Genomic DNA, 25,108 nt, shown 5'->3' on the forward strand with positions numbered 1-25,108 from the left:
TGTGGTGCATCTTTCAGTTTAGCTTCATCAGGAGAGAATTGAGTGTGCCCGAAGATCATCACACAGTCTGGTGGTGACAAAGTGGGGACAACTGGAAGGGTCATTACAAAAGCACGCTTCTGACCTGAAATAAAACTCTGATGCATCATGTATTCGATGTTTGTGACCAATCTGTAGGGGTGGGAGATCCAGACATCCCTAATGGCTTAGATTTGTGTGTATGTTTGCACAGATTTTATGAACCTGCACTCCTGTTTAAAGAGGGAATGCTCCTGGCCTTGTGGGTATGACCTTCACAATGTAAACTGATATATGACTATGTTTTGAATTAGCAGCCAGACTGGAACAAGAGAACCAAAGAAACTATGAGCTTTTCTGAGTCTGCTCAATAGAGGATTAGTGTTGAAGCCTATTATTACCACTTGCATGGCAACAGTGTTAACTATTGCATTGCTGCTGGTCATTCTAGTGTTTGTCTCAAAGCCAGCTTGTGGACACAGCCCAATCCTTTTTGTGATTGTTTGGGTTGGTGAAATTTGAGCTGAAGGTTTGAATGTAGCAATATTTAATATTGTGGTGAGTCATGAGAACAATGAGAAATTATTTGCATCCTTGGGGTATCAGGCGGTGTGTTGTGGATTTTGTTTAAAACTCAGTGTGAGATCATTAGACTTGGTATTTGTTGTTTGTCTTGTGGGAGCTCCTGAGTATCTCAGGAAGGGACTATACAAAAGCAGAGCAGAAAGCAGTTCTCACCTTTGAGGAGTTTAATCATTGCCATTGTAGTATTCTAGGAAATATCTCAAAATACGAGTGTTGGTTTTGAAATGCATAAAACTTAGTCTGTTCTCACCACCACTGCCATCATTAAAATTTTGATGATACCTAATAAACTGTAGGCTTCAGAACAAAGGTGTTCCAAGTCTGAAGAAATACAGATGATATAAAAGGCTTCCAAAAGAAAAAGAGCAAAAATAGTGTACCTCATATGTTTTGATAGCATAGGGCATTTTGGGATGCTATTCAAAGGTTAAAGTGGCCTGAAAGAAGAGTTAAGGGAGTCCTCCCTGTATGGAAATTCTGGCTGCTTGTTCCTCATGTGAAAGAGCCACAGCTGCTTTTATCACAAGGTATCTGTTTTTCTCCTCTTCAATCTATGTGCACATTCTTAAGGGTGGCCAACTGGGAAACAGTCTTTGTAGAAGCAGGTAAAAGCTGGATTTAGAATTGGTTATTAGAGTTAACTTTTGCTCCTGGTCTCAGGAAATGGACTAGGCAGCCAGTCAATCTCTTGTAAAACAGTGTAAAAAATGGTGGTTGTGTCTTATGGCAAAAAAGCTGCATGAAAACATCCATACACACCTATGTGATTTTGATGAAGGGCTATAGAAAAAATCCATAGTTGAAGGGAGAATAGTAAATGTTGACTCTGTTAAAATATAGACCTTATTACTTCAGTGCATTTTAAGACTAGCTGTGGTAAGATGACAAAAAATATGGGAATTGGAAGAACAAGCCTTTCTTGTGTTTAAGACAATATTGTGCTTTCAGGAGTAGGAATTACATTTCATTCCTGCTAAGCTTGAACACAAGAGATGTTCTAACTTCCCCTTGTATATACTATATATCAGCTCTGAGCTATGAAGAGGAACTTGTAAATTCTCTAACAACTCACCTGAGATGTGCATTTGCCTTCCCTCAAGAGAACTATAGTATTATGAATATCAGCAGTCTTTCAGAAACACATCCACAATCAAAAATACATGTAAACACTCAAAAAGAGTTGTCTGAGAAATTAAAACATAACACAGCTCTGTTGCTATTTAAAAAATCTCTGAAATTTGAGTTTTCTTTGCAGAAAAGCTATGTGTAAAGAAGATGCACACTGGAAAAAAAAAAAAGTGAAACCAGAACAAAGTTATGAATAATGAAGATAGCATGTTTGTATATTTTTTTAAAAAGAACTCTCATTTAATGGCTACTGTGTGACAGATGGAATATTTGCAGTTATTTATCTCAAGGTTTTCTCCTCCTTTGTTATCTCATCTACTATTACTATTTGCTAGAGTATGAAGCCTCTTAGATAAATTAATATGGACTGCTGGCAGCTGCCTGTAGATAAAGAGCTAGCTTATAATTGCTGCAGTAGCACTTTAGCTGCTGCTAGATTTCACTTCTGACATCATCTCCATATCTGATGCAGAGTAGCTAATGAGAAATGTTTAAACCAGACTTTTGAAAGAATTGTTTGCTCCAATGTCTGTGCACAATGATGTTGGGAATTTATCAGGGCTAATATTATACTCTTCTTACCCATATGCAGTAGGCTTTTTTCTTTCAGCATTTTCTTATGGGAAAGCAAAACGTTATTAAAGGCTATTAAAAGTTTCTTCATACATGAATCTTGTACAGTCCAATTTCCTGACCATATTTGGCTTTTAACAGAGCAGTTCCTCTCAAATTTATGTAAGTAGGAATGTCTTGACCTAATTAGTGACTGAAGTTTAGCTTTAAAACAGCGTGTTTTCCTCCTCTGTTTCAGTCTTTGATGTTATTTCTCTCCCCAAAAGGCAATTCACCATAATCTGATGAATCTAATTTGTAAAGCTATTGGTTAAGAGACATTTAAACATTTGTTTAACACGTTCCAGGTTGATTTTAGCTTAGAAGGCCTTATGTTGCTTTGTTGCCCGCTGAGGCGAGTGGAAAGATCTACATTTTTCCTGCCATCAGACTTGGATCAGAACTTGTTTGTACAGCTATTTTACCAAACATCTGATGCGTACAAGCAGAAAGTGTCACACGCTGCCAGCAGAGAAGGAAAATCTTAGAAACAGTAATGTGCGTATAAGGCTAGGAGTTACGGGTCCGTGCATTACAGCTCTAATCCCTGATTTGGGCTCTCTTTGTGCATTTGGATGGTTGGTCCACCTCTCTGCTTCAGATATCATAGAATCATAGAATGGTTTGGGTTGGAAGGGACCATAAAGATCACCTAGTTCCAACCCCCCTGCCATGGGCAGGGACACCTTCCACTAGACCAGGTTGCTCAAAGCCCCATCCAGCCTGGCCTTGAACACTGCCAGGGATGGGGCATCCACAGCCTCTCTGGGCAACCTGTTCCAGTGCCTCACCACCCTCACAGTGAAGAACTTCTTTCTTACAGCTAATCTAAATCTACTCTCTTTCAGTTTAAAGCCATTGCCCCTTGTCCTATCACTACACTCCCTGATAAAGAGTCCCTCCCCATCTTTCCTGTAGGCCCCCTTTAGGTACTGGAAGGCTGCTATAAGGTCTCCCTGGAGCCTCCTCTTCTCCAGGCTGAACAACTCCAACTCTCTCAGCCTGTCTTCACAGGAGAGGTGCTCCAGCCCCCTGATTGTCTTTGTGGCCCTCCTCTGGACTTGCTCCAACAGGTCCATGTCCTTATGTTGGTGGCCCCAGAGCTGAACACAGTACTTGAGGTGGGGTCTCATGAGAGCAGACTAGAGGGGCAGAACTGCCTCCCTTGACCTGCTGGCTATGCTTCTCTTGATGCAGCCCGGGGTATGGTTGGCTTTCTGGGCTGCAAATGCACGTTGCTGGGTCATGTTGAGGTTCTTGTCAACAAACACCCCCAAGTCCTTCTCAGGGCTGCTCTCAGTCTGTTCTCTGCCCAGCCTGTATTTGTGCTTGGGTTTGCCCCAACCCATGTGCAGGACCTCGCACTTGTCCTTGTTGAACTTCATGAGGTTCACACGGGCCCACCTCTCAAGCCTGTCAGAGTCCCTCTGGATGACATTCCTTCCCTCCAGCGTGTCGACTGCACCACACAGCATGGTGTTGTCGGCAAACTTGCTGAGGGTGCACTCAATCCCACTGTCTGTGTTGCTGACAAAGATGTTAAACAGCGCTGGTCCCAATACTGACCCCAGAGGAACACCACTTGTCACTGGTCTCCATTTGGACATCAAGCCATTGACTGCAACTCTGAGTGTGATGGTCCATCTGTCAAATCCATGTCTCTCTAGTCTAGAGAAAAGGATGTTTTGCAGGACAGTGTCAAATGCTTTGGACAAGTCCAGGTGGATGATGTCCATTGCTCTTCCCTTGCCCATAAATGCTGTAAACCCCATTGTAGAAGGCCACCAAGTTTGTCAGGCACAGTTTGCCCTTACTGAAGCCATATTGGCTATCACCAATCATCTCCTTATTTTCCATGTGCCCTAGCATAGTTTCCAGGAGGATCTGCTCTGTGTCTTGCTGGGCACATAGGTGAGACTGACTGGCTTGTAGTTCCCTGGGTCTTCCTTTTTTTCCCTTTTTAAAAATGGGTGTTATGTTTCCCTTTTTCCAGTCAGTGGAAACTTCCCTGGACTGCCATGACTTCTCAAATATGATGGATAGTGGCTTAGCCACCTTATCTGCCAGTTCCCTCAGGACCTGTGGATGCATCTCATCAGGTCCCATGGACCTTGTGCATTTTCAGGTTCCTTAGATGGTCTTGAACCTGTTCTTCTCCTACAGTGGGTGGTTCTTCATTCTCCTAGTCCCTGTTTTTGCCTTCTGTGTCTTGGGTGGTGTGGCTGGAGCTTTTGCTGGTGAAGTCTGAGGAAAAAAGTTGAGTACCTCAGCCTTCTCCATGTCCTGGGTAACCAGTTCTCCTGTTTCCTTCCGGAGAGGGCCTGCATTTTCCCTAGTCTTCCTTTTATCACCAATGTACCCATAGAAGCTTTTCTTGTTGCCCTTGACATCCCTGGCCAGATTTAATTCAGGGCTTTGGCTTTCCTAAGCTGATCCCTGGCTGCTCAGACAATTTCTCTGTATTCCTCCCAGGATACCTGTCCTTGCTTCCACCCTCTGTAGGCTTCCTTTTTGTGCCATCTGTAAAACAAAACTCTTCACAATGTGCCTGCTTAGAGTGAATTTTGTTGACGTTTGGATTTCTTGTGTCCTGGGGTTATCCATCTTCCCAGTCTTTTTATGACCTTTGGAAGAGAACCTCGCTCTGGTCTTAGGGCTTCTCCTCAGTAGGTCATCTTGTAGTTGGGTCTCTTGCCAGGCTGGGGACAGTGGCCGTGGCTAGCTGTGATCGTCTCAGCAAGTTAAGTTTTGTTAGACACCTGCAATTCTGTTCTCTCCATAAAACATCAACAGAGGTGCCCAGTGGCCAGACAGCTTTCGCTGAGCACAGCACTATTTATTTCAGGAATAAAAAGCGTCAGAGGAGCAAACCTGTCATAAAAAAAACAACAATAGAAAGCCTGCACAAATGCTGAACAGAGTGGGTATTAGGTATCATAGGCCTTGGAAGGTATATTAGTGCAGTGATATCAGTTCTTTGTTCCAATGTGGCTTACCTTCACCTGGCTGCTCTTGGATCCAGCGAGAATGACTTCTCTTTACCAGGCTGAGTCACTTTGCCTTTCCCAGTTCTGTACCTGGTGGACCCCTTCAGCCAGATGAAACCAAGATATGCTGTTTCCAGACCCATGAAGTGTGATGTGAACACAGATTTTGCCTCTGATTCACCCCTTTATAAGTAGATACAGTCAACACTAAAATGCAAGGGTGTCTGAATATTCCCAACTTGTATGGCTTCTGATCCATTCTCCCTTTCAGTGCTTCCAAAGTTCACCTCAGTCATTTGTGTCATGTTAACGTTGTTAGTAGCAATGCACCAAAAAGCTTTTGTAGAGGAGTTGGTGCAGTGGTGGTGTGCTTTATGGTCTCTTAGGGAAGTCATGGTAAAGAAGCCTGTAGGTTGCAAGTTCTTTTCCTTAAATGTCTTTAATATGTGGTAGAGGTGTTTACTGTGTGCCGGAAGATTCCCATTTTCATTTAGTATTTCTCCATAAAATAATAGCTATGGTATTATGAACCTCTTTCTAGATGAATGGGTGGAAAGGAGGTTTCTGCTTTAACTGTCATCCTGAATATCAGGAGAGGGAAATAATGTAGACAAGGGAGTACATCAGTCTTATGCCTTCTCAGCGATTTCCAGGGTCCTTATGCCCATGGATAAAACTGCTTCTGTGCTGTGCAAGGAGGACCCGTATTGCTGTATAGCCCAGACTGATCATGAAGCCAATAATGATCACCCACTATAGCATTTCTGAAGAAATCAGTCAGTGGGGGATATTGGGGCACCAAAAGCCAGGTTTTGGCCTCAATCCTGCGAAAGAAGCAAAATCCATGCAGCACATTCAGGCCATTGACTGGGTGGAATCAGTCACAACACAAACTGTGGACAGCACAAGCATAAAATTCTTGTCAGGATAAGGTTTAAAGCAGAAAGATTTGTTCTGTAGAGGTTGTCAAGCTACCCATGTGTATTTTGAAGGTTCAGCATAGGCTATTCTTCTCTTAGTTTTCTAAACCAAACTAAATCATTCCCCCTCCTTAGTGTTGATAACATTTAAACATGCTGTTCATAACATTTGAATATTCCCATGCTGCCCTTCACAGCTACTGTAATGGCTGTGTATGTGTTTAGCTTTTGTAATCTTTCTCATCCATTGATCTCTCCAGCCCTGAAGATATTTTTTCTTCACTGAAGATCTTCAACTTTGTAATAAGCTTATAATTGAATACTATTTTTCAGATAAAATCACTCCAGATTCTCAAGAGATTCTTTGCACTGTGGTGCTTCAGTGCACACATCTGAGTTGTGTTTGGAGGTTTTTTTTGCTGCTGTATCAGATCACAAATACTTGTCAAATTTACTGTCTGCTGTTGTGTCTTTCAACATTGCTATAAGTCCCATTTTTCAAATAACTGCAAATTATTTCCCCCCTATTTAATGAATGTTGTTAACCTGGACAAGTGTCATCCTTGTTCACATTTCAGATCTTCCTTATGTCCCTTTATATCACATCTTTATACTGCCTTGGGCCTGCAGCATCTCTTATTTCAGGATCTTCTAGCAAATTTCATGGGTGCACTGTTTTTTCCTAATCTTCATTTTCCAAATTGCGCTGTAATCAATCGGGAGGCTTCCACTGACTGTGAGAACTTTGGAACTGTTGTTATATTGAAAACAAGCAAACAAAACTCTTCCATGTTGTACCTCACCACACATTGCATATCTTCAGTTTTTCAGTACGCACTGAGGCAGTCATGATCATCTTTGTTTGGATTCCTCCCTCTCATCTTCAGTTCTGTGTGCAAGCTGGATGTCATTAATTGTGGAGAAGTTTGTGCAATGCATAGCTCAAGTATAGCTGTTGCTGTACTAAAACCCAGATGTGGTCCATCTGCTACGGTGGTGAGAATGAATCTGGAAGTGCAGGATCTTTAAAGCAGAAGTCTGTAGCTGGGACAGGTATAGCTGAAGTAGCAATGAGAGCTATGTGGATACTCTCACACTTTTAACTGTACGCAGAACCAAATGGCACTAGTATTACTGGATAGATGTCCATTCCACTGCAACCTAACACCTGCTGTGGGTTTTTTAGCCCCCACAAGCTATTAATGCTGAGCCCCAGTTCAGCTTTTCGCTTTCCCCATTCTGTCTACCTTTTCAGCATAAGATTTGTGGTTACTGGGGAGAAATGATGAGTGATGGGTTGCACTGGAGCACAGATCCCAAACACCTCAAGGATACCATAGAAGAATAGGGCCCATTGCCATCAGCTCTGCTTTTAGCCAGAAGCTCCACTGTTGCAGGGAAGGAGAGGGAAGTCCCTCAAGTGACAGAGCTCAGACGTTCAATGTTGTTAGCTCAAGTGCAAGGAGGGCAGGACAGTGAGGAAGGGCTGGATCCACAGTTCATCTAGAGCCTTCTGAAAACCCATAGCGATATCAGCCCCAAAATTTAATAGGGTCTCTGTAATTGGCAGTCTTGTTTGCTTTTTTTTTTTTTTTGTATCAGTGTCATGAAAGATGAGAATGATATCTCCCAGCAGTATTTTGGAGGCTGCTGAAGTGGTAATAGATAATGTCATATATGGCTGTGAAAGTAAGGTAGATGTTCAAAGGTAAAAGTATTTTCCTGAAAGTTGTAACTCCTTGATTTTGGAGTGGACAACAGGTGTCCTTTGGGTTTTATGTGTAATTCTTTCTGCTTCAGATTAGGTAGTTCACGTTTTAAACCTACTGTGCCTACCTTTCTGTGTACCTAGAGCAGTTTTACTTAGGACAGCATTTTCTGCCCTCTGGGACCAAGAATTGTTGCAACTTCTCCAGCTCTATCCCTGTTTTATTACAGTTTATGCTGTTTTATCTCCCTACTTTCCTTTGGTCTTTCTCTTGCCATGTCTTCCTTTCACTGGTGTTCTCCATTCATTGTTCATATTTTCTCCCTCCCAATTTACTTTTGTTTAACTGGGTAGGGGGTTAATTTTTGTGGGATTAAAATGGAACCATTCATGTACTTGAAACAAAGCACATGCATAGCTCTTAGATTAAGGACTGAGCTTTCAGAACCAGGGCAGGATTAGCCCTTGTTTTCCAGTTCTCTTCTACCCAAGAAGCTATAGAAGGAAGGATGCTAACTGTGAACTGCAGTATATTCATTGTCTCCGGCAGAAATTGGCAAATGAATTAACAGTGATATTTCGATCCATGTTAGACCTGGATCTGTAGCTGCTGAAGTCAGTGGAAGTGTTCCTATTGACTCTATAATGATAGCTATTATTTGTGTGGTTTTTTTGTTTTTGTTTTTTTTACTGTGGTATCTTTGTAAATAAGAAATGGCTATCTGCATCTTCTGCATACATTTCTTATTAATAGCTCCTCCCCTGCAGAATGATGACCCCTTGTATTGTACAACTCTTTGGAAGCACGGTTTCCAAGGGCTAGGTTTTTGCAGTGCTAAAGGGTTGCAAAAGGGGACACTGGCATGGCCTGATACAACTCACTATGAGCTGCCATTGTGAATTGTAGAGGCTGTTGTCATCATTTTGTGTTCTTCAGGTGATAAATTGGGTGGTAAGAGAAGAAACATCAGAAATAGGAAGGTTATCCATGGCTTACACTTGTATTATCTTGCAAAATAATTTTATTGATATTCTGTGCTTTGCAATGTCCATTTACTGCAGCTTTCCATGCAAATTGCACAACAGATCAACCAGAGCTTGGCCTCTTTTTACAGAAAATTATTTTTAAGAGCATTTTGCTAACTATCTTCGTATGTCATTATAGTATAGAGATACGTATTGGCCAAAAGCACTTCTAAATTCCAAGCTAAAGCAAATTTGTTTGGCTAAAGACTATAAGTTCTTCTGTAATTTCAGAAGTACAGCATTTCTTATTCATAAGGGATCAAGACATGAAGCGTAGCTTCTATTTTTACACCATAATTGCATTAAGCTTATAGAAAGCAAGTGTTGTAGTATGTAGTGCTAAATCAAATTAGTGATGGATAAGAGACTGGAATAGTGTGTCAAGTTCAGGTGCCTGTCTGACATTGTGTTCCTGTCTCATGTTAATTATTTGGTTCTTTGAAGGTAGCCCAGGTTGTTCTAAATTGTGTAGTTGTTTTTCTTGGGGAATATGGAAAGATAGGCTGATCATATATATCAGCAAAATACTATTTGAGAAACGGGAGTAGGTTTTTCACTTCCGCCTCTTAAGTAAAACCAAACTGACCAAAAGGGTCACTCAGCTGTTTGTAATTTGAAATCCATCAGTCCTTCTGAGGAAGATGTATTGACTATCTGTTTGCTTCTCTGTAGGAATTTCAGGCAAGCTTTCAAGTACTGAGGTCCTGACTGTTTAGTGTAGGCTGCTGACAGCACTTGAAGTCCCCATTACATTTTTTTACAGATCTTTTTGAGAGGTGGCCTTTATCAACATTTTCCCTAATTCCTCTGAAGAATGGCATGCTTTTTGTCAATTGGTTACTGTCTTTCATCTGGAAGATAGCTTTCTTTGGTGGCCATGGTTCTTTATCTCTCTCTATATATAGTGCTTCTGAAGTATATTGGGATCACTCAGCATGGAAGTGACAGCGCAGAATATTTTTAGCAGTAGAAGGCTGTGCTTGGAGGTATCTGGTTGGGTGAAGACAAGCAGTCTGTCAGAATTGCTGCTGGTTCCCAAAGCACTTGCTAATATTTGCCTCTAGCGTGCCTTGGTCCTTCTGGCTGGTGCTCAGGCCCCGGCTGCCTGGCGCCTGGTCGTGCATCCGCTTCGACATTTCCTCTAGAGACTGTGCGAGGTGCAGGAGGTCTGGCTGCTGCTGCTCCTGTCCCAGCACAGCTTTGCAGGTCTGCAGCTGCCTTCCCTCTCACCAGCAAGAGGCAGCCGGCACGTCTGTGTGCCCCAGAGCCAGGGAGGCAGAGAGCAATGTCTGCTGGCTCCTCGTCTTAGATGCCCTCACTGTCCTTGTCTCCAGCTCCAGGACCAGCTGATGATGTTCAAAGGGGCAGCACATCCTGAATGCTCCCTCATTTGACGCTTTCCTTGATTAGCTATTTACCATCCAGGGAAATGAAGCAGCAGATCTGAGAGCCATCACAAAGTGTTTGCGTTTTGGCCAAGCGGGACCAAACCCAGGCTGTGCAGTGGATTGCCAGCTAAGCAGAAAGCTAGTTTAAAGGTTAATCTCATTTCAAAAATAGAGGGAGGGAGATGCATTACAATGCTTCATTGGAAAAATGTCAAAAGCCATTAGCTGCTGGCTGAAATATATGAAAGGGAGCAGCATTAACTCTGCTCTTCATTTTGTGTGGAGGTGAAACGAAGCATTTCACCATTTACCTTTGGGAATTGAGATGCAACATGTTTTTAAGGTCAGTTCCTTTGTTACAGGGATTCTCTGTATTTCATACAGAAATATGAAATAAAATTTGGTTTCCTTTGCACGTATTCTTTCTCTTTAACATACCATATCGTCTATTTGCTTATATATGGCATGAATGTTGATAAACCTATGTACACATATATGCACATATGTAGTGCACTAAACAGCTGTGTATTTCACATGCACGATTTTCTTTGTCAATGTGCTACATATGTAATGTCCATGTTCAGGGAATAGCATGCCTGAATAGTATCACCTGCCAACTAAAACACGTTGATCAGGCGTATTCAAACATTCCAACTTCCTGACCAGTTTCAACTATTGCTATTTCTAACTTGCCTGGGGATATTTCTTTCTTATCTTTCACCTTCCAAAAATACATACCTTCAAAAAGTGAAGGAGAAGGATTTCCCTTTTGGACCTGCATGTATTTTTCTAGAGCTAAAATTTGTTTGGCTTAAAAATCCCAATTAACATAAATTTCTACTGGACTAAAAATAAGTTTTATTTCTTCAGAAAGAGGGAAGTACTTAGCTTTTGAAAAGTGACAGACAGGGCTTACATCTGGCTGTGAGAAGGACCTACATGCTGGATTTCTAAATCATGAAATTTGTAAATATGTTTTATTTACAAGAATGTTTTTATACTTAAAGGCTCTGCTGCTCCTACTTGGGGTGACCTGCATATTGCAGAGCTCCATACACTCATACTAAAATATTCTTTCCACTGCCTGAGCCTGTATTTCATCAGTGGCCGCTGTCCATAAACTGTGTGCGCTTGACTAGCTCCATGTGTGTGTATCCTTTCCCTGATGTGCTTTGTGACCTGACCTTTTGGTCTGGATGCTGTCCTTCCCGCACACCCCTGTCTCTCGCCTCCGAGGCAGGGGGCAGCGTGCAGAAGCTAGTTGGTGGGAGCAGCTTCTTCCAGCTTCCCCATGGTCTCACCTGTGAGCTGTAACCATAGACAGACTGGCTTGATTCTCCCTTCCCTTCGGGGGTCTTCTACCTGGAATGTGCAGATGGAGAGTGGTCCTTTTTCTCAGCCTGATTTTCCAGGCTTCCTGCACATTTCCAACAAAAGGGAGGAAAGGGCTTGCTGCAGTCATCCCCACTGGCTCAGCTTGCAATAGGGATGTGATTTGGTTTGGGTATGGGCATATGTCGACATGTCTGTCAAATTAGAGAGATTGTGTGATGCAGAGTTCACACTGCCTTTGTGCCAGCTGTGGGAAGCAGACAACAGCTGATGCAGTGGAAGTGCCAGCTGGCCCCCACAGATACTACGTATGAACACAGCATTTTAAATCTGATTCTGGGATCTCTTGTGCCACTAAACTCTAGCCTAAAATGTCTGCAATTTCTTAGGCAAGGCCATCCAGTCTAGCTCAGCTAAGTCTCCTTAAGCAACCATGGTATTTTATAAACAATATATCTTGAGGAACAGTAATTACCCATACATCTTAATAACATGGCAGGTGTTGGAGCATCTCCAGCAGCTTACAGAGACTAAATATGACAAATAAATGTCACGAGTGATGAAGCCAGAGAGCAGCATGCCTGAGCTGAGGGATGCTCTCTCTGCCCTGTCAGGATGAGGGGCCAGGCAGGGTTCCCAGGCTTCAGCTCAGTGCAACATTTCAGTACATGCTCACATTTAAGTATAAAGTGTTTTCCCTGCCAAAACAGAAGGGACAGTTCATAGGTTTAAATCTCCTCATGTGTATGTAAGTGTTCCTACTTCTACAGAACTATATGGGTAATTCTGGATAATCTGTATCCAGGATGGTCCTTTACTGAAGGTAGTCATTAGTAAGCCAAAGCTCTGAGAGCAATGGTGTATACTTACTTGCCCTTTTTTTATATATAATTTGGCATTTAAAAGAAGACACAAGCAGTTATAAAGTACAGAGGAAGAACAGAAATCATACCAGAGCATTTTACCGTTGAAGGGTTACTGCAGAGATGTACTATGTGAATGTGCTGAAAGGTTTCCACTTCAACACAGAGCGTGACACACAGCTAGTGAAATAATTGCTGACAATTAGCAAGTCAGCAAAGGGAAAATGTATTGTAGATAGTATTGCCATTTATAATTATCCATTGCAATCATTAATGACCCCTTTAAAAGGATTTCTGCTGTAAATTCCTCAAGAGAGTGGCACCAAAGAGTTCAGTGTTGGTAGCCTGCTTACCTTCCTCCCTTGAGAGCACAACTATGTAAAACTAACAGGACAACATTGGCATCTGCTTGCTGCTTTATTCTTTCAGTGGAAGTGTAGTTTCCTTCGATTTAGAAGTCTGTATTGTTTAACATTTATATATATATATTTTAATAATATGCTAGTCTTTGAGTTTCTTGGCTTTGTCCGTTGGGCTGCCTCTTCTGCTCTGCAGTTGGTCACACTGTCAATCCGTCCTCAGGCATGGTCTCCCTTGTTGCATGGCGTCATCTTTGTTTTCTCATTGACCTACGTGGTAACGAAGCAAGTGCTTCAGGGAGTTTACAGTTCATGTATTTTAATCTTGGATTGAGTACTTCACATTTTTCCTCTGCTTTTAGGGTGACTAGTAATTAACATAATTGTCCTCAGAACTGAGTCTCAGGACCCACCCAGGATTGTTTCCATAGCAAGGTTGAGTTGGTTAAAATGCGTTTGTACAAATCTCTGTTAAGATTAAAATTGTTCTCGTTGCCAAGAGGAAAAATCCAGGAAGTTGCTGGCTGGTCTCCGCAGGTAGAGATCGCGACCTTTTGCTTTGGCAGGGCACAGATGCAAAATCCATTTCATCCCGCTGAAGCCGGAGCAGTGAGGCCATGGCCGGGCCCATCCTGGGTCGCTGTTTCAGCCGCTTGAGTTCGTGGCCATTTTGGGCTCCTACAGGCCACTGCCCGTGAGTCCCGCTTGCCTCTGGCAGGCTGTAAATGTCCCCATATGTCTATTTTATTTTTGCTGTGCTCTTTGTATCAAAACCACAAGTGCCGGCCTGATATGGTGGCAATATGTGCATTTTTGTTTGCTTGAAAGCCTGGTGTAAGCTAGTGAGTTGGCGAGCGTGGCCCTGAGGCTGCAGCACAGTCTCGCTGCCTGGTTTTTAAGCTGTTGGATAAAAGAGGGTCAAGAACCAGGCCCTTGCCTGGAGGCCAGGATGCCTTTGTTAACATCTACACTGCATAGGGCTTGCAGATTGGTCTGGAAAAGAGCTTGTTGAAGCAGTCTGAAATGAAACTTGGAAGCAGACTAAAAACTTACTTGTGTGGACAACCAGAAGGTCGCTCCTCAGGATCACTACCTGCCCACCTTTTATTTACACGCAGCCCTGTGCATGCAAGGCAGTTGCTTCCTCAGCCTTGATTTTCAGCAACTTTATAGAGTTTATTCATTTTTAATAGATTACTCCTTGATTTCTCTGAAGATCAGCTTGGTAGTGTGGCAGCTGCTGGGTGTCTCAAAACACTGCGAGGGGACAGTGTTTTGTTGTCAGTCATTTGGTTTTGGAGGCCAAGAGCTGTGAAGGCACCCAGTGAATGGGATTCTTCAAAAATAAATACCTTTGATGTATGCTGCAAGAAATAACCACATCTGTTGTGATACAAGTGATTGTAGTACAGATGCCTACACATAACTATTTTCTGTGCGGGTTTTTTGAAGGAAGAGTTTGTGCAAAGAGGTGATTATTTTTTGCTACGTTCTCTCTTACGGCTAGATAATGTTTTATTAGGTAGGGGTTCATCTATGTTAAGCTAGATGTTTTCATTTTTGAGAATTTTGTAAGGATGTATTTTTTTAAATTACATTTCAGGAAAAGCTGTGATTTTTAAGGAGAGCTGCACTTCTTAAAAATATAAATGAGTGAAAAAGCTAATTTTTCAACATGTGGTGCCAAGCTGTCTAGCAGCTCTACTATGTTCTGTCAAGCCAACGGCATATTTTTAGCCTGACTCTGCTATGCATGTTGTTGTAATAGGTGCTTGATGAGACTCTTTTCTTTGTTTATAGATGAGGTCTTGTCCGAAAACTTTTTGGACTACAAGAACCGTGGTGTCAATGGCTCTCACCGTGGTCAGATTATCTGGAAGATTGATGCTAGCTCTTACTTTGTGGAGCGTAAGTATTTTTCCAATCCTGCTGTAGTATAATTCAGTCACTGTAGAAAGATAATTGAACTGCTTAAGTTGTTCTTATGATGTTTTTATGCACAATATGTCCTTCAGGAAAGGCAAAAAATGTTACCAAAATCTTTGACTGTATTGAGAAGAACGGAAACATTTTAAGGAGTAGGAAACCACAGTTTCTGTGAGCAAATAAATATTGTGAACATTGTCTTATTTACTTTTTTTTTAATACAGTTATGAATAAGTGTTTTAATCCATTTGCTGTTATTTGGGCTATATCGTTAGTAATTAGCTGCATTAACTTTATTATGGTATTAAGGAAAAGAGGAACTCAGGGCATATTCTCACTCCAGGAAGATCCACACTGACTTTCAACTGGAAAACTTCATGGTGCATCTGACTTCCACCAGATTCAGGTGGATTCAGAGGTAAAAAGTGTCGAGTTCTGATCATCGAGACTGATAAAAGTATAACAATATGTAGTTGCAGAAAGGTACACTGATTTCAAATTAATTGTTCCTCATATTCATATATTAACCAGAGCATCTGATGCAATGCAGTGTAACTCTTTTCCACCTCGCTTCGCAATCAAAATACAGAAACACTGAATTTGCTTCTGCAAAGTACCTTGTACAGCAAGTTAACATTTTTAGGCTTGGCAGTCCCACATCCCTGACCGAAGTGAACCTGACCATTCAAGCCCTCCTTCTTTTCAAAGAGTTACCATGTGCTAGTGTGAAAGGAATTCATGGTCGTCTTTGGAGAACAGAAAATAGGGTACTCAAAAGACTGGACCGAGTTCTATAGCAAAAGATTTGTGGTGGAAGAGCTACATGTACCCTTAAGGAGACGTTAAGCGTGAAGAAGCCTAACATGCAACAATTTCAGTTTTTCAATTGTACTGAATGTTTCCAATGATCTAACTTAGCCTGCTGGGCAAAATTCAAAGTTTTGTAAAAGCATATATAAATTGCATGACAGTCAGGTATATCTGTTTAAGACTGTCTGAATTTGAGAGCAATCAATGGAATCTTTGACATAGCCTAAATTCTAAAGGATTTGGAAAGGATATGAGTTATACTTGATTAGATTAATCTATGACTTTGACCTTAAGTATCTGGTATCAGCAAGGATGCTACATGCAGACATTTTACAGGTACTCAGCTGTAGAAACAGGTTATCTCTTTGCAGTATGAAGCATTGGTGATGGTCTGTAATTCCTAGTGTTAAGTTAAATTGAGAATGTTGTTCTAAAGAATTAAGGGAGCTGCTGAAATGTCTATAGGACATATGGGATGCTTATATCCTGTGTTTTGAAAAATACATTTATGGGAAATTGTTTAATATATGAGAACACTGGTTTTAGTTATCCTGATTTGGAGGCAGAAATACATTACAGGATCTAACCTTTAAAGCAGACTCTAATTTGCAGCTGCTTCTTTGAGCTGTGGTTACTAATCCATGAGACTGATCATGCTTTCTTTTAGCTGTTACAAGAAGTGTGGGGAGGAGATATAAAATCCCAGAACTGGGTTTTGATGAGGCCTTAGGACCTCAGTTTATTGAGGAAGGGTGGAAGTGGGACTGCGCTGTGGTAGCTTTCCTGCCTAATCTACAACAGAAAAGAAAGAGGCAGTGTGAGAAATGCTTAGGAGAAAGTCTATTCAGGTGGGCCACATTTCATTAAAGTCTCAACTGCACAATGAAATATGTCAGCTTAATAAGTTGCCCCCATTAGCTGAGACAGAGTAGCTGTTGTTAATTGATTGCATGTACATTCTTCACTTGCCCTACCATAAGAAAATGCAACCTAGCATAACCATCTTTCACGGGTGCTTAAAACTAAGTCATACTACACTGTAGTTGGGCAGCCCACGCTTGACGAGTTGCTGCCTCGTGGTAATTTGTTATGCTGCCATGACTAGGTTGTGAATCTCAGCCCTGAGATTATGTACCAGCGCACTCATCAAGGACAAATCATTGCCCTGTCCAGAATTAAAATAGGAGAAAATGAAGTAGGCAGTAGTAAATAACAGCACATGCAGATACTCTTAGAGCCACTTGACTATTGAAGTGGGAAGTTAAAGCAGTGAACAGTGTTGATGTATGTGAATTTTATATATCTGAAGGCATATTTGAGGGTTCCTGCTCATTGTTGTGACTTACATATGAAAGTACACAGCTTTGCAGTTGATTAAATGTTATGTTAAAAACTGCTGTATCTGAAAACCTCATGTATTTTCTATCCAAAGAGGATGGTATAAACCACCTTCCTTCACACTTTTATTTTTTGGACAGAGATCATATCTTCCTTTTATGTTGCATAGCTCACAATATGGTGGTATTTGCAGGAATCAGAAAGATACTGGTCATCAAAATCAAACTCACCAAAGAAATCTATTTTCTTTTTCTTGCCATTCACTACAGAACTGAGAGAACCTGGAAGACAGGGCCAAGGGGTATGTTCAGTGGTAACCTGGTATAAGAATTGCCATGTTGTTCCAAAGTTAACCTGAGCTGGTGTCCTGTCTCCAAAAATGGCCAATAGTGTAGACTTGAGGAGAGTATAAAGGTAAGCAAGTGTTAGTGAGTCTTCTAGCTGGAGTATTCTTAGCTCCTGTTAATCTGTAGCTCAGGCACTTCCTGAGATCGGTAGTCTTTTTATTTAGTGGTTGCCAAGGCATGTATTAGGTAGCTAAGACGTAGTAATTTATTTTCAAGGTATCTGTATTGCTTTACTATGCATTGTGTTATAGCTTAGTTTGCTATTGATTGGAGTCTTGCTGATTATAGCATTAATTCTGTATAAAGCAGAGCAGCTCACCTGTGAAGGCAGCCCTTAATTTCTGCTTTTGCTTTTCCTGTAACTATCTGTATCTTGGTATCTGTTCACCACATGAGTCAATATTGGCAATTTATCAACCACACAGTGCTTCAGAAAACGTTATGGTATTCATTGCAGTGTTTGGCCCATTGTAGCAGGCAGGAGCCATGACAAAGGGGAAATCACGGTATGACCAAATAAAGAATTTGCCTTACATAAAGAATTTCAAGTTCCGAAGAACTTAAGGCACCCCACACAGACTGGTTTGGTTCCTGTTCTTGAAACATATAAAGGTTTAACATTTTTGGTGGTGCTATTGTGTGAGGTAAAATAGGCTCATTATCGGGGGACCATAGGGATCATCCTGTCCAACCTCAGAAGTCAAAGTTTTTCTTTTGCCAACAGTTAGACTTTAGGACTCCCCACAGGGTGTTTTTGTACCACATTTAAGGAAACTACCCTTATGCTGTGACCAGCCAGACACTTGACATAAAGAACTTAAAAAGACATTTCTGAACTTTTTTTTATTAGAGAGCTATATGAGGGAACTAGAAAAATCAAAGGTATTAAAAGATTGGCTGATGTGCAACAGTGAAATTCCCATTAATATGAAAAAAGAAGCATTAGGAATGAGGCCAAGTAAATAGAGAGTTATTACTCATTTTCTATATTTTGAATCTGGAGGCATATATAATGTGTTTGGGAGTATTTTGTTCAAAAGCCTTAATGTTCTTCAATTAGTTATCCTTTCTTTCCTGCATTTTTTAAAATTAACAAGCAAATGAAATATGACACTCTAACTATGTAACCTGTAGTAATCATACATAAAACCACTATTCAGGTGCTTAATAAAATACTGACTTCTAATCACTGTAGATAGTATTTTGCATGCAATGGTCTGGACCTGGAATAGGAGTGAGTAAAGGCAAAAGTGGCTGTAAGTTATTTTCTTCATAGTGGCAGATTATCACAACAGAAATCTTCTATTGGACACAGTTGTAATGATAATTACTGGCAAAACCCATCAGCCTGGAGGATGATGCTAGACAGGTATTGTGTACATGCTGCTGCTATGGGCAGAAGAAACTAGCGATATTGTGAGAGATTTGTAGAAGTGCATCAGGAGTGGCAAACACAAAGGAAAGCACGGCAAGAAATTGAAACCATTTTTTGTGTTAACTGCACTTCTTGTACTTTTGTAAAACTGAAATTCTGCAATTTCAGATGCTTCTCTGTTGTTTAAGCTATACTTCCACATTATTCTCAGTGGATTGCCCAGTTGGAGTCATTAAGGGTTACTTTTTCAAGTATATTTAAAATCTCACTAGGTTAAGAAAATGCTTTTTGTGTGGTAGGTCAATGACAATGCAAAATAGTTTTCTCTTTTTGGAACATGCTTCTATGTTTTGGGGGTATTTGGGTAAAATACACATTGCTTTTGAATTTGCTGATAGCCTGGTTTAACACCATCTAGAGAGCCCTATCACTTTTCAAAACAAAGATAATTTCTTAATTCGTACCCATACAGCATTTTCAGATACCACAGATGTTTAAAGTTTGTGTCAGTGATCTACTTTTTCACCTTGAAAAGGACTAGGATCTTTCCCAGCGAAGCGTATGCCTTTCCACTTTGCATATCACAAACTTGCAACGTAATGTTGCCAGACAGATACGTAATTGGTGTGAGCCAGAGAGGGAGTTGCTTCCATATTACAGCATGAATGCCAGCAGAACAGAACTCATCTCCTATTAATATCCAGCAAACAAAAAGCCTTAACAGCTGCAGAGGCAATGTTGCACTATGGCCAGTTTTGCATGTCTGTGGAAGTCTAGCAATTTGGGTTTTCATGACAGCCAGTGATAAACAGTAACCATCCACTGTAACCATGAAATGGCTGGGGCCTGGGGAGAGGAAGGAGGAGGGAAGAGAGGCTACATGCCGCTAGGGATGTATACTTTGTGTTAAGGCTTGGAGGGCGCTGCAGTGAAAGAACCAGCCTATAATGGCTTTTCCAGGAAAGTAAACATGCTCTGATTCACTACAATTTCTGGCACACTTTTTTGGCTTATACAGCAGTACAAAGAGAGAATGTGCAAGTGACCATTTCACAGAGGTGCGATGCAGCATTGTCCTGTAAGCACAGTATCAAACTAGCATATCCTTAAAATGATGAAGCAAGTTTTGACACTATTCAGAATTGCACTGAAGATAGCCAGATACCTGGGACCCCTGTTAATCTGCTGGCCTTTCTGTAGATTGTTTTACAACCTGGCAACTAAGAAAACCATTTCCAAGTGTAACCAGTCACCTGTGTGGCACTTTTATGTGGAAGCTCATACAGCAGTTGTTTAAATTTGTTGCTGTTGTTGTTCCTGCATTTTTATTAATAGCAAAGATGGATGATAGGCCTTGCAGAGAACAGAAATTATAGTTATTCCTATTGACTAGCAGGGAAATAATGGTAAAAAAAGCATGCGACTAAAGTCAGAGGCCTGAGAGATGCTGGTACATCTGCAGCTAGAAGGCATATGTTCTAGGTCACGGTCAATATATGCCATATATGTGCTTTTATGGAATATGTACAGAAATGTCCCCAAAACTGACAAACAATCATCCCTTTCAGCTGGGGCACTCTCTAGAAAATACGTCTTTTGCATTGCTTTAGGAAGCCGATATAAAGGCCACTTTCAAAGTACAAATAATTGAAGGATGTTGTAGCCTCAAATGTTTCCAAATAAATGTGGCACAGTCATATCAACAAAAGCTTTAATGAAGCTGGAGTATTTGCAAAGTTTTCGTTTTTCTGGACAGGCTGTTGACAAGTCCAGTTCACTAAAATATTTTCCTGTCTCCGTTTTCATGAGAGACCCCAATGTCTCTCAAATCACATGCGCTTCACTTTATGAAAGAGTGCATGAAGGGAGGAAATAGAGATAAGGCTGTTGAAGTCCATCCTGCTATACCTTTGAGCAAATTAGACTATGCTGCATGACTTTAACTTTCAGGAGTCCACAGACAGTAAAAACTGGAGCAACACAGAAGCATCTTCAACAGTGTGAAGACTATTTAGCAGAATGGTTAAAGGTGTCAGAGAAAAAACAGATATGAAGCAATGAGAGAGACTTGTGCCCCAAAACATGCATCTACTGCTTGTTTCTCTCCCAAGGAAGACATACCATAGTTTTGAGGTTCTTTCTCTTCATCTTGCACATGGAGTAGTCTTATTGATGCTTTTTGATTATCTTCCACCCTACACACAATTTTTAAATTCCTCCTTCTTTTCCTCAGCCTGGTACCCTCATAGTAGTTTAATATTCATATTTGAGCCAGACTTAGCTTTGGGAAGAGGTGAGCACAGTCTGAGCCTGGATGAAGGCACTTCCCAGTTCAGGGCTGTTGAAGTTCATCAAGAACCCTTTGCTTTGGGTCCTTTGATCATCCCTTTAGTCTTTGCCATTGTTGCATTTCCTGTTAGTTTTTCTCTTACAAAGTGTTTCTGTGCCAGGATTGTAGGCAGCAACCCGTCATGAATGGAAATATAGGTCACTCCACGCAAGACGTTAGACAGCTATTTCTCAGCTTCCTGCATGGTTGCGCTGTGGTATCTTAACTGAGAGACATGTCCACAAATCAGATTTTTCTCTGTCTTTCTCTCCCTTTCCACAACTTGTTTTGGCACTTGGACATATTTTGTTTGTACCGTGGAAATCAGGGCTGGGATCAGCATGCTGGGACAGCCTGGCTGGTCCCCACACTACCTGCTCTCCACTTTTCATGGCAGTGCTTAAAGAAATTACAAAATATCTGCTTGCACAAAGCTGAGATTGAAGTGAGAACTCTGAGAGGTTGCTAATAGGAGTTTCAGAAAGCTCTCTCAATGTGAACTGGAATGCTTTAAATGAGGAATAATGCCTGATCTTAGGCACGCTGAAGATCTTAGGCAAGTCTTTCTTCACTAAGCTGTAGTTCCCAGTCACAGAGACCGCAGCTTACGTTATCTCTTGTCTCAACTACTTAACCCTAAACAAGCATAGACACTATATCAATGCATCAGAGACTGGACATCATCTAATTCCCAAGGCAGTGGTCAAGAAGTTGTGGTAATATTTAACTGAAGTTTTAGTGCTAATGACACTGAGCCTTGAGGCATTTGGGACCTGCTTTTGACGCACAGATCTATTCTTGTTTGTTAACTTTCAAATTTTATTAGTTGCTTTTTTTATCAGAGTAGTGTCTGGTGTCTCCCATGAAGAGTAGATCTTCTTTTCTATGTACTGGGGTAGTTCCTGTCCTAAAGAACTAAGGCCAGATTTTTGAAGGTATAAGTTCAGTGCAAATGTTTGAGAGCTAGCTTCAAAGCTGAGATAGGGAAGATAGATTAAAAGGTGAGAGGTGGAAACAGAGGCACAGAGTAAAGAAGTGACTTGCCAGTGCATGGGTACAACTGCAGATAAGACTTTAGTTTCCATAGTCCCTGCTTAGTGTCTCATCTCTAGTCTATTCGCAGTCTGAACTATTGGGAATTACTTAAAAGTTGTACCCTGAAAATAAAGGTTCCCTGCTGCATGGTACGTTCTTCTTCCTTTTGTTCTTTAAGGAACAGCGTTTCTGAAAGCTCCTCTGCTGGAAAGAGGGGAGGGGTTTGTGTAGGGTTGTTATGGCTTTATCAAAGTTGGAAAAAGCCTCAGAAAAGGTGATAATAAAAGAACCAGGATTTTTCCTCTCTTTTCTGTTCCATTTTTTATTTTTAAGCCAGCTATGGGCATGCTGGATCTTCTTGTTGTTTTCTTTCCCAGACGTTGTTGAGGGACAGCAGTAACTTGCCTTGCAGTCCAACAGCCCAACTCTTGCCTGGCCAATACTCTACTTAGGAAAGACAAAGATTTGTAGAGTCATCTCACTAGCTGAACACAAGACTGATGCAACTGGTTCCAGCCTTCTTATTCTTCTGCAGCTAGGCTTGTCTCACATATGGAGGCAGAAGGGCACTGTTGTGCCAGTGCTACTGGGTGACCCTGTGTTCTGGACACACAGACCATTGGGTCAATGCCCAGCTTTGACTGGTGTCTTGTGTCCCAGGGTGGCAGAAGAATGCAGCCTGGTTGAGGACACCCAGCCCCAGGTCAGGTGCAAGCTAGTGCAAAGTGGCACCTGAGGCACCAGAAGTGCCTCCTGTTGTGAGGTGCAACACCATGTGATTTTGTATCTTGGAAAGAAGATGCTAGACAACAAGGGAAAAAAAATCACAGCCTTTTCCTGTTCTCTTCTCCTTCATTTATCACATTGTATTCTTCATCCCTGTTATTGCTTTTTCTTGCACACATCTGTTCAGTCCCTAACTTGACTAACTCTACTAACTTGCGAGATTTGGGAAGACACAGAAAATTGTGACTGTTTTTGGAGGGGCACTGGCTGCCTTCCAGGCTCATTTGATCTTAAAGTGAGGGGAAAGTTGACAAAGAGTTCACTCTTTCCAAGCAGAAGCTCGTTGCTTAACACCCTTTACAAGAAACAGGTAAGGACTGGGGAGCAGGCGGTAGTGCTGCTACTTCCAGGAGATTGAAAAGAGGCTGTGTGGTCCTTACAGTACTTCCTGCTTGAATCTGTCAGGAGCCGGGAATGTGTGGCTTTCCATGCTCCAGCATTAAAATTTGTGGGCAGCTATAATTTCTGATGTGGTCTGCACCACTCCCTGTCTTCCAGATCCTGCTGAAGATACTAGGTAGGGCCTAAAACCTTCAACACTGCTCGAGTCACTTGTTGATCATGCAGTTGTTCTCCAGGATAGGGGATAGAGTAATTTAAGTAGAAACCATCAGACCAGTCTGTACCTGGCAGCATGCCATGGGGAATGGTACATCTTTACTTTGGGTCTGGTGGAGTCTAACTGCAGGTGCCAAAGGTTGGAAATACGGGTTTACGTACATGTTCATTTTGCTCTTCCAGTCACATCAGCAATATCCTCAGACACGTTGTACTTGCTTTAGATTCAGAACTCCTGTGCATGTAATGTGTTTTCTGCTTTAGCTTTGGTATCACTCAGGATACCACAGTGCATATCACACACTTGAGGAAATGAAGAGAGATTCCTGAAATCCAGTAGTGGTCTAGTAGCTATGTTTTTCTCATCTAAGCTAGCATTTGATAAATGCATGAGCATATACCTATTGTTTTGCTGCTTTGAACTTTGGATGTTAGTATTCTGCACAATGGGTGCTGAAGTCATGTAATTTATTTTAATGGATCAGTGTAACTTAGATAATGTTTCATGATTGATAATCTTTCTGCTATTGAGAGCAAGAGATTATAGTGTCATCTTTGCCACTGTTAAATGCTTCTGGAAAGTTTGTTTTGGGTGATGGTCTCTAGAGATTTGCTGGAATTGCCCTGGAAGATAGACCCCCTCTCTTTGCTCCATTGCACTTATAGTCTTTGCCCCTATGCTCTCCCCTTGGATACTTCCATTGGGCATGTTTCTGAAGCTGCTGCAAGCCAAGTTAGTCTCCACTGAATTCAGTAAGAATTGCTTACATGCAGCCCCTGCATGCCATCAGGCCCAGCACCCTTCATGTACAACCATGTACAGAGAGCCCAGGTGCAGACTTTGGCCCAAATGGTTTTATCTTTGTAGAAAAACAGAAGACAAATGCAGTGGAAATGGGAAGCAGCTGTGATTGGAAGGGTATCAACACGTGCATCAAAAGGTCATATTTACTTCAAAAGCGTGGTAAGATACTGAGCCTTTTTTCAGTTATTTTCTTATTAAATACAAAAATTACTGTATTCACATTTTTATAATTGAGTATATAAGTTCAATTCATAGATGCAAAGTTACTCATGAGACAGGGAGGATGTCTTTTTGGTGTCAGATCTCAGCACCATCAAACTTGAACATTTCTGATGATGGAGGTGTTAAGGTACCCAAGGACACGGGTCTCTAAGCAAAGGCTGAGTTGCATCAAGGGCTTGCTGGAGAGAGCAAACTCAGCAGGCAGTTTATTGACCAAGCCCATCACTAGTTTAAAGGTCCTAAAGAATAGATCAGTGTAAGTAATTTACCATTTCTAATTTTGGAGAATTCTATGGATTTTTTTTGTAATCCTCTTAAAGTGTACCGTAAAAGTAACTCATCAAAACAACTTGGAGCGTATGTATTAAAGATAACATTTTTCTTAGTTTATGGTGGCAATGAGTTTGCTTCACATCTAAAAGGAAGGCTCTTTTATACCTCTGTGCAGTAGTGAAGCATCTGAAGGGGCTCTCAAATTTCCCAACGTGGCACAGGAAAATCTCAATGCCTTTACATAATACAGAAATTTGATTGTAACCCCACTGTGTCATTGTCCAATTTTGGCCAACCACTCTGTGTCTCATGCCTTGTAGTGGTTATGGCAACATTTATCCAACTGATACAATGGTGTTTGGACAATTCTATTAGACA

General features: G+C 41.4%; 1 protein-coding gene across 1 annotated transcript in view; it reads left to right on the plus strand.

Moving 5' to 3' along the window:
* The window catches only part of HECW1 (HECT, C2 and WW domain containing E3 ubiquitin protein ligase 1), a 271,938-nt gene that overhangs the window by 88,932 nt on the left and 157,898 nt on the right, over nt 1-25,108 (plus strand). Inside the window, exon 3 of the mRNA XM_075054515.1 lies at nt 14,727-14,834. Within this exon, the coding sequence (XP_074910616.1) occupies nt 14,727-14,834 (108 nt within the window). The remainder of the gene's footprint in view (nt 1-14,726; nt 14,835-25,108) is intronic.

Source organism: Buteo buteo, chromosome 2 (genome assembly GCF_964188355.1).
Source record: "Buteo buteo chromosome 2, bButBut1.hap1.1, whole genome shotgun sequence".
NCBI lineage: Eukaryota > Metazoa > Chordata > Aves > Accipitriformes > Accipitridae > Buteo > Buteo buteo.